This window comes from Natrix helvetica, assembly GCF_964273705.1.
Source record: "Natrix helvetica genome assembly, chromosome: Z".
NCBI lineage: Eukaryota > Metazoa > Chordata > Lepidosauria > Squamata > Natricidae > Natrix > Natrix helvetica.
The window spans coordinates 118,521,851-118,532,616 of record NC_138554.1 but is presented as its reverse complement, the minus strand read 5'-3'; the positions used below and the strand labels follow the sequence as shown (position 1 = coordinate 118,532,616).

The following is a 10,766-nucleotide window of genomic DNA, read 5'->3' as shown; positions in this document are numbered from 1 at the left end:
ACCGACGGCAACGCTAAGGGAAGGCGGAAAGAAATCGATGAGGAACCCGGAGAAAGAACGAGGCGGAGCCTTGGCCCATTATCCAATCAAAGCAGAGAAAAATGGCTGGCCTCCAATGACGGTTAGGACTACATTGGGGGAGGGGGGGATACGGTAAAGAGCCGGAAGCCGGAACAAATAGTTCCGCCAATCTGATGACGGCCAAGAGTGGCGACTTTCTATGGTTTTGTCTTTTTAAGGTGGCTGGTTGTGTTACCTGGCCGTGAGTGGCCGGAGGGTCGGCGGTGATGATGGGGGCCGGAGGATTCGGGATAGTCGCAGCGAGCGTCTCCTTGAGCGGCGTCAAGAACTGCTTTCTGCACTTGCCGGCCTGGCTGGTTTCTTACCTCCGACTGCAGCAGGTATAAGGAATTAAAGGAAGGTGTCTACCGACCTCCATTCGTTCTGTGCCCCATGATTACTGAGGTTGAAGTGTTCATTCACAGTCACAGAGTACTTTTTCTTACCAGCATCTTTCCATTTTCAAGCATGGGGCTGTTGGCACCTTAGGCGAGCCACCTTATATAAACGAGCCATGGTAGCATAGTCGAGCCCTTGCCTGCCTCCGGATAGCGTCAAAAGGCTAACTTTGTTTGTTTGTTTGTCAAACATGTACAAGATAACAAGTTTAGGTATGAACATAAACATGAACAAAGGAAGTAAATACAGATAAATGGGGACAGTAGGCATGATGATGCGCTATTCCACATCCCCTTTATGGACCTCTTAAAAATAGGGTGAGGAAGCCTACAGGTTAATTTATCAGAATAAGAGAACAGGACCTTGGACATCTCATCCAACTCCCTTGCTCAAGCAGGAGACCCTTATCCTCTTCATTAGCCATACTAAGTAAAAGCAGTTATTTGCTCCAGACAAAAAGGAGATTTGCAGCTGCACCTGGTGGAGATTTCTTGACCACACTACAGAAATGATACATTGTTGTCTTTTTCTGAGGATGTTCAATATCACCTGACATAAGATGTCTTGGTGCTCTGCTCCCTGCTAAGCCTTTATTTGATCTTGCTGGGCATTTTGTTTTTGAAATTTGCCAATAGTAGGTGCTGCCGCCCACTGGGGATTACTGGCATGTGACACCGAATGTCATGATGGGGAAAGTGTTGTTCCATTGCTATATTTTTCAAGCATTGAGAATGATCTGAAGTCAACTGCAACTTTCTGCAGTTATTAAAGGAATAGGAGTTTTAAATCTGATATAGTACACATTATCTTTTTTTTCTGTTATACCTGTGGATCCCCCCCCCCGCGCTCAATGTAGTACAGTGTTAAGAACTAGTTTTTAAAATCATTTGGAAAAATACCTTATAATATTCATGAGAGGGCAGTGTAATAATTATTGGAGGGAGGGGAGGCAAATTCTATATTAGCTTTGTAAATACTCTTAAAACAAAGAGGTAAAGCTGAAATTACTAAATTCCAGGCCATCAAACTATTGACCCTCTGATTCAACCCTACCCTAGTTCATTGCTCTTGGGAAGAGCCAGGTCTTTGGATCTTCCAAAAGGCTGCTCCTTTCCAGATCACTGACAATTGGAACTGGTCTTATAAAGGCTGATGCTGACAAAGCCAAAATTACGAAACCTGAAACCACACAGGACTGTGCAGACAATACACTACATGATGTAGTATTTGTGCATATATGCAAGGATCCAAAATGAGCAGCATGAATTCTATTAACCCATAAAAGCAAGAAAAATATATTTAAAATAATAATATAACATATAAAACTTAAAGCCTGATTATTTTATGAATAGAGCAATTGATTGATTGAACCAGTCATTCTTAGCCTAACCAATTGCCATAATGTTGCTGTTGCAAGAAAAATCAGAGGTAGAAGGTGTTTTAGATACGTTTGAGTTATACATTAAAAAGCCGGGATAAAATACTAAGAATAATAAGTGAGTTAAGGTCTTATGGGACTTTAGGGTCCAAATTGACAAGCATCTTGTTGACATATGCCTGATATAATAGTTATTGAAAAGAAAAGAGTCTGATTCTTTGATGTTGCAATGGGGGAAAATTACAAAATCCAAGACTTACAGATCAAATTTGAACACTTATTGAAAAAGAAATATCTTGTTATACCAATTTGATTGGAGCCCTTAAATTGATACATAAAGGAATTCCTCAATATCTGGAAATACGGAATTTATCAGACCAGAACACCCTAATTTTACCCCCCAAAATGCCTGATTTTTGCTTGGGCCTGATCTATATGTATCTATTTGTCTACTTACATAAAATATCCCCTGTTCGTTTAATATAAATGTATTTATTTTTTTAAATTTATAGGATCAAATTGTAAAAGTTTCTTGGGGGAATCAACCAGTATTCTTGGGTTGGATGGAACTCAGACATCAAACAGAAGAAAACATTGTTGAAATAAACAGACAATTAGCAGGCAAGCTTGGCATCAAAGGTGGACAACAGGTTTGAAATGCAATCTTCTATTTGTATATTTAGAGTAGGATATGAAGTTGATGCATATGGAATATATCAGTTATTAGTTTCAAAATCTGGCTTATTAAATTATCAAATTGCCTACAAGTTATGCTTAATAAAATACCGAGACCTAGCAAACATATTTCATAGTTAACTTTTGAAATGATTGTTGTATACATTCTCTATTAATTTATTTGCTTTGCACCTGCAAAGCACATATACATCAAGTGCATTTCTTATGGGACATGCAGACATGAGGCACAAACAAAGAACTGCACACAGCAAAGAATATTGCTTGAAAGGAACATGCAGAAATAATACCTGCCCACTACACTCAGAAGTCACGAGCATCATTAAATGAAGTGCCACATGATCACCTCATTTATAGAGCCGTGTTCTTTCTTTTTCAAATGCAGCTATTAAATGAATGTGCAGGTTGTTTAGTGAAGCACAGGGTCCCTAAGGGGGACCCCATCCACTTAGGTACTCAGTGTGCCATTGCCCACCCCTTGAGATCCCTGCAGGCTTTGTGTCTAGTTAATGCCCCATCTTGCCCCACACCCTTGTCACCCCATGTCATCCATTGTTCACTTACCTTTCAAAGATCTCTGGAGCTTGGTTTAGGAGGTGGAAGGAGGGTAGACAGCTCTGTTCCTGATCCATGTGGCACAATCCTAAAAGCAGCTTGGGGACAGCCACATTAAATTGTGGGTGCTCTGAAAATGATGGTCGCTTCTTGGATCACACCACACAGCCTATGAATGGAGGGGTTTGCCCTTCTTCTTTAACATGAGTTCCAGAGAATTGTGATGGACAGGGAACTTTCCAGAACTTGCATTAGGGAAGCAGAGCAGGCCTTTTCATTCAGAATAAAAGAATTGGAATCCAACCCCCTGCTCAAGCTGGAAATCCTAAACCATTTCAGACAAATGATTGTCCAATCTCTTCTTTAAAACTGCCACAATTGGAGCACCCACAATTTCTGGAGGCAAGCTGTTCCACTGACTAATTGTTCCAACTGTCAGGAAATTCCTTCTTAGTTCTAAGTTGGTTCTCTCCTTGATTAGTTTCTACCCATTGCTTCTTGTCCTGCTTTTGGAGAATAGATTGACCCCTTCTTCTTTATGGCAACACCTTAGATATTGAAACACTGCTATCATTTCATCCCTAGTCTTTCTTTTCATTAAACTAGACATACACGGTTCCGGCAACTATTCTTCAAACGTTTTAGCCTTCAACACTCTAATCATCTTCCTTGCTCTTCTCTGCACTCTTTCTGGAATCTCAACATATTTTTAATATTGTGACGACCCAAACTGGAAGCAATATTCCAAGTGTGGTTTTATCAAGGCATTATAAAGTGGTATTAACACTCGACATGATCTTGATTCTATCCCTCTATTAATGCAGCCAGGACTGGACAATGTGGTTTTATCCTAGAAATGGACTCTATTTTCTGGCCAGTCTCATCGAACTGTAGAGGCTCTGTAAATGGCAGCTACTTCTGGGATCACACACCACACGGCCCAGGTGCAAAGAGGCTTCTTCTGTTTCTCTAATACAAATTTTGGAAAGCTCCGCATTGGGTCAGACCTCATATTAATTAAGCAGAACAAGCCTATTTGTTCCTGGGCCACAATCCCGAAAGTGGCCATTATTTTTAGGGTAGCCACAATTCAATGCAGCTGACCAGAAAACAGTGGCTGCTTCTGGGATCACACCACACAGGCCAGGAGCAGAGAAGCCTCTCTTCGTTTCTCACTCAAGCTCTGGAGATTTTCAAAGAGTAAATGAAGAGAGTGTGAGACATGTTGGGGTGGGAAGGAGGCCCCACTGGGACCCAGGGTGAGGATAAACAGGGGGACTCCTGCAATGTCCCTAAATTCAGTCGTAAGAATAAATTTCTGTAGGATACTGCAGTGGCTGTAACTTTGGAACTGGGGTGTCGGTAACTTTTGGATGGTCTGCTGTAACTTTGAACAGCTGCTGAGCAACCAGTGGAAAGTTAAGAGCTAACTTTATGTTGAATTATTTTCAATTCATCACTTATACCTCTCCAGTATTGTCACCCCCAAGCTGAGATCTGCACCCACCCTTCCGGCGTCCTGAAAGAGCTTGAAGATCTGCTCCTGCCAACTGCCCAGGCTCCCCAATAGGAGGCATATCATTCTGGAGATGGTTAATGGGTTAAGACAAGACCCCACCTCCTCACCATTGCATTTAGTTCCCTTCCTTCTCATCTTTGTCATTTTCTATATCAATTTTAGTGTTAATATTTACTGTTTTAATATTTTTTTAGTAAACCACCTACAGTTGCTTCTAGGCAAGATGGCTGGCATTTAAGTTTAATAAATAAAATAAAATATTAGAATATTTTTGCTTAGGATCTAGTGAGTCAGTCAGTGGGTCAATAAATAAAAGTTTGCACATACTAGCAACAGCACAGTGCTTTACAGCCCTCTCTAAGCAGTTTATAGAGTCAGCCTATTGCCCCCAACAATCTGGATCCTCATTTTACCCACCTTGGAAGGATGGAAGGCTGAATCAACCTTGAGTCTGGTGGGATTTGAATTGCCGAAGTAGTCTGCAGTACTGTACTCTAACCACTGCGCCACCACAGCAACTAGTCACTGCGCCACCAAGGCTCATATTAACATTATTCTCAAACTGTTTAGTTTTTGTTACTGTCAGAATTGAATAAAATACCATTTATTTATTTATTTGAGGTAACTTTTATATTGGCAGCGGGAATAAATAATGCTAATTATATAGGCAGAATGTATTTTTAAAATGTATGTTGTCAGTACAGATCAACAACCATGGGATTCTTATGTCAGATTTTCTTTTCTCGTTTAGAATCATTTTCAGTGCTCTGATTGTGAAAATATTGGAAGTAATTTAATTAGATTTCTTATCTGCCAGGTATTCCTTGAACCCTGTTCTCAGGTTTTATCCTGTCATCAAGTAGAAGTAGAACCAATGTCAGCAGATGATTGGGAAATACTGGTAATTAAAGTGCTTTTTAATATAATACTTATTTTTTTCTCCTCTTGTCTGTTGCCCCTTAACTAAACATGCAGTTTTACTTGTTAAAATCATTTTCGTGTCTTCATTTTGTTGCAATCTTCTTAGTCAGGATCAAAGTTTTTTTTAACATTGTGTAAAATGATTATAGGAGCTGCATGCATTGTCCCTGGAAAGGCATCTTCTTAATCAAATTCGAATAGTATTTCCAAAAGCTATCTTCCCGGTGTGGGTTGAGCAACATACTTGTATCTATATCCGGATTGGTAAGTGGTTATGCAAGACTTTATCAGATTTAAAGAGATAATTATAAGTTTGGTATGTATATTAACATTTCCCTTTTTATTTTAGTTACTCTAAAGCCCCAAGCTCTTTATGGAAGACTTGAGGCTTGCACAGAGCTTCTTGTATCTCCTAAATTACGGCAGCGTGAAGGTAGTTCTGCCGTGGTGTCTTCTCTGAAAGATGACATTGTGCAGGAAGATGGCCCTGAAACTGAATTAAAACCGAGGAAAAGAAATGAGGAGCCACACTCCAAAGAAATGCATTTAAATAGGCAACTTCAGCAGCATCAGCCAAACGCAAAAGGATCACTGAGTGCAAATATTTTCCCAAACATTTGGAATTTACTTCGGAACATTTTTTTTTATAATTCTGAAAAGAAACATGAGCTTTCTAATGGTATTGAGGAACTGAACACTGCTAAAAATCGTCTCTTAAATTTGATTCAGGTGGATTCTGTTTTTAGAGTATGTCAAAGGCAGCTTCCCAGCATGAAAAACACACTGGAAACATGCACATTTCAGGAATACAACACTGTCTTTGTTTTTCCATGGAATGAAGTATATCCCGTTTTAGAAGCTAATACTCAGGTTTCTTATGGGAAAATTAGTAAGCTACTTTCTCCAAAACAGCAGATGCAAGAGTTAAAGTATCATCTAACCTCAAAGAAAGAGAAACATGTGTTTAATACAGAAGGCCCAAAGCAATTTACTTCGAGTAAGGTTCAAGAATCTAATGAGTTTTCTGTTGTGCAAATAATATGGAATGGATTTGAGGATCTAAAGGATGCCCTAATGTTCAATAACAATGTGGAGCAACTGCATGTTGGAAGAATTTGGGTTAGTGAAATTTATGGATACAGGGAAAATCATGATATTAGGCTCATTAGCATTTTAAATCAATTTTTATGAGTTGTTGACTGGTTAACGTTAGAGAATTAAAATATTTTACCTAAAAACTAAGCTGTATTAAATTTTAGTGCTTGTTCAGAAAAAAAAGGTTATTTTGAATGCTGGGCAGAAATCTCCAAACTATAATGCTTAGATTGTTCTTTTATAATTAGTGAACATTATATCCTAATCCAACTTTAAATAAAATAATTCAAATAGTTTCAATTTAAAAATACTAATTTAGTTTGCTTTATTTATTTCAAATTTTTATGTACGTTCCTAAATCAAATTCTTAAAGTGGATTAAAAATAGCAAAACAAAATCAGTTATTTTTCATATGTTTTTGTTCACTTAGGCAATAAAAAATAGGGTTACAAGTTAATATTATTTCCATAAATAATGTGAGAGTCAGTTTGGTAAAGGCCCAAGGCTAGAAAAGCAGGAGAGTGTGAGTTCAAGTCTTAGAGATGAAAGGCAGGTGGGTGATTTTGGACCAGCCATTCTCTAAATCCAACCCCCCTCAGTGTTGATGTTGAGGAAAAATAGGAGAAAGGTTTGTTGGATCTGTTTCCCACCTTGAGTTATTTGTAAAAATAATAAGCGTGGGATGCAAATAATTAAACTAAATCCAATCAATCAACGATGATGAAAGATACAATGCAAGGAATCCTTTTTTTCCTAGAGAGAATTGAGAAACTATTAACATTTTAACTACAATTATAGTCTTTGAACAGCTTTGAAATCTTAAGTTGTCTTTATTTCTTTCTCAAATTTCTATACCAGTCATGTCACTTAAATGATTCTACACAAACCTCACTACTATGCCAGTGACTATATCTTATGGAAGATTAAAGTTTTTCTATATTAGAGAAGGAACTGTTTGTGATTTTTATTTTGTGTTTCAGATACCTGAGCTATTGAGAAAGAAGCTAGATATAGAAATGCATGCTGCTGTCAGAATCACGTCAATCAGTTCAGATCCTAAAATTCCAACCTCTCTTAGACTTCAGCCTGAACGCACTTTAGTGAGTTTGACCTAATTGATAAACTGTTGATAAACTGTTCCTAGTATCTTATTGACTACTTATAGATTTTACTTCAACTCTCCTCACACACCTATCTCTGCTCTTTTGGCTACCCTGAAAACAGCATGCCATGGCAGCAGGGGACTGTCAATGGTGCTGAGGCTGAAGTAGAAGCCTGGGGCCTTCAGCAGCCAGCTGCTGCTGCTCATAGGCCTCTACTTCAGCTTCAGCACCAAGGAATGTCAAGTCTTGTACTACAGATAGCTACCTTCCAAAGCATTGCAAAAAGTGTCTGTGTGATTTGGAAAAAAGCATACATTTGGAAAAAGATGACCATATGGAGCACAGGGCAGCAGGGACAGCTGAGTCCTTGTGTTGTGAAGATAGAGTGGCCAGAGTTTGAAATAGAGGTCCAGGCAAGTGGTGACTGCTGAAGGCTGTGGGCTTCTGTTGAGGTAGCATGGGGCTTAAGGTAACATTTCCTAGTGGTGCTGGTGGCTGAAATAGAGGCCCAGGCAAGTAGTGACTGCTGAAGGCCATGGGCTTCTATTTCAGCCCTAGTGGGAAGAGTTGAAGCAATCCTATGGTCATATATGTGAGCAGACTGCCTGAATTTTGATCACATGACTCTTGTACTAGCTATAACTTTAAAGACAGGGCATCATTACAATTCATTCAGTGCTGCCAACTTCCAACAGTTGCTGAATGAATGGTCATTAAATGAGATCTACTTGTAATTATATTTTTGTATTAATTTCTGATACATTTGTCCTCAGTTCAAATGTTTCATCAACAACTATATTTTTTCTAGCACTTAAGTCACATTCGGTCCCAAATTATTCAAAGATAATATCTTATCAATGAGGCATCACTTTAGTGTACTCCAAAATGGATTAAAACTCCCTAAAAGTTGTAATTTTTTAACCAATTCTGTTTTCCAAAGTTTTGTCAAAGGTGTATTTGGATATTATTATTTATAAGCCTAAAATTGCTTCACGGGCACAGAAAGCTCATTGCTTTCCAATGATTTATCCATTGCTCCCTGTTCCTGCTTTCATCCTGTGATCCATATCATAGGTTGCCCATATTTCTCCAATTCTTACTAACAATTCTGTAATGTGATGAAGAGACTTACGTTGATTTATTTACTTAAAAGGAGCACGGCAGGAATTCTGCCAGTATAACTATAATCTCAAATGTTCAATTCAAAGAATTGGTAGAAATCGGTATGTTTAGTTCCGTTCCCATGCTTTATTTTATTTTTTTAGGCTGTATTTCCCTACAAATCTGAGCCATATTCACCCATTTGAAGCTATTAAATCAATGTCCATTTTAAAAAATCTACATTGCAATTTGTACCCTGGAAAAATCCAAGTGTTTTGTGTTCTTTAGTTTCCAAAACAAGCATTTAGAATAAAGTTCCTGGAATGTTTGGATTGGTTGAGGGCTAACTCACTGTTGATAGAAATATAATGCCAATATGTCTGAAATTGACATTTTGTATAAAAGACATGAACCCTCCCAAATTTATATATTGCCCCCAAAGACATCAAAGTGCCTTAGAAGATAACAAAAATGTGATCAACTTGTACATAGTGTTGTGATTACAGGTAACCCATCAGCTAATGGAAGAAAAGCTCCTCATAATTTTTTTAATTAGAAAAAAATTTACTGAATTAACAGTCCTCATCATTTTTTATTTTAGAATAAAGGAATAAGTGAAAAAGATATTAAAGATGCATTTAAGTTGTGGCTAGAGGATTACATTAGGCTTCCCTTGATCACAGCAGAAACAAGCTATCTACAATTGGCACTTAATTCGGGTAAGGAAAATTCAATTACAGTTGTAACTATTGCATGTTGCAGGGCTTTTCCTATATATCAATTTTAAAAGATTTAGCCAATTACAATTGGAGTTCAGTTAGCTTATCTATATCTAATATATTAGTTTAATAATTAAATGTCTCTTGCCATAAGTATTTTTTGATAATTTGTTAAAAAAAAGTTGCAATATTGCAAAGGAAATGGGTAATGTTTTATTTATTTGATAGTAGCACATCCAATGTGACCTAACTGTAAATGACCTTTCCTTCTGCTCTGTTTAGTCATTTAAAATTTGGGGGGAAGGGGGGAAGGGTTTGTAACTCATGAAAAAGAAAACTAAAAATAATGAAGTCACCAATCTTTTCGTCTTTACAGACTGGTGGGGATGGAGGGGAGAGGGGATGGTTCCACATAAGCAGCAGTTGAGCATGCATGCACGGAGAAAGCTCCACATGCACCGCTGCTTGCACAAATGGAGCTTTGCGCGAACAAACATACTAACCTATTGTTTGCACAAGTGGAGCTCCGTACACACACGTGCTCACCTGCAGCTTCTGCAGCCCAATTCTGAATGGGCCACAGCCTGGTACTGGGTCATGGCGCCCGGGTTGGGAACTCCCAATGTACACAATGAAACTCATTGTCATACCAACCAGATTTACAAGGTAAAATAAAATAAATTGAATAATAATTAGATTAATTTTCATTGTATTTTGGAAGGCCTGGAAGACTTTGTCCTCACTATAGTCACTTATGACACCAAAGAAGAGAAAGCCAGAAATACTTTCATCTTGAGCCCTAGTTTACTACAGAAGGCAAATATACAAGTAAATATAACTAATTTCAGATAGCCAATAATTTAAAATAATGCAATTTACTTAAGATGGTGTATTGATTTTCTTGATTTCTATCTTTGTACAAAATATTAAATTTCACTATTTATAAATGTCTGATGCATTAAAATATTTGAAGAGAGTTCTGGAGTGACTCTTTGCAAAGCAAGCTATTATCTTAGCTTAGTTTAGCTTAGCTTACTATCTTATCTTTAAATTTACTGTTTCTTGACTTCATAGTTCTGTGATTAGTAGCAGATAAAATGTAATGTTATAACCTAAAAAGTTGAAGTTTGAAATACAAGGAAATGTGAACCTTATTTTGAATACAAAATAATTGTAATTTGAGGTTTGCACAACATTTTTAGGTGCCTATTGTTATTTAAGTG

The 10,766-nt window shown here is 37.8% G+C and overlaps 1 protein-coding gene across 1 annotated transcript in view; it reads left to right on the top strand.

The window, feature by feature from the left end:
* Positions 1-176: 176 nt before the first annotated feature.
* Positions 177-10,766, top strand: part of PEX1 (peroxisomal biogenesis factor 1) — a 51,105-nt gene continuing 40,515 nt past the window's right edge. The window contains exons 1-8 of the mRNA XM_081971092.1: positions 177-401; positions 2,350-2,487; positions 5,422-5,505; positions 5,675-5,789; positions 5,875-6,644; positions 7,601-7,720; positions 9,426-9,543; positions 10,265-10,371. Coding sequence (XP_081827218.1) covers positions 288-401; positions 2,350-2,487; positions 5,422-5,505; positions 5,675-5,789; positions 5,875-6,644; positions 7,601-7,720; positions 9,426-9,543; positions 10,265-10,371 — 1,566 coding nt within the window. The 5' untranslated portion in view covers positions 177-287. The remainder of the gene's footprint in view (positions 402-2,349; positions 2,488-5,421; positions 5,506-5,674; positions 5,790-5,874; positions 6,645-7,600; positions 7,721-9,425; positions 9,544-10,264; positions 10,372-10,766) is intronic.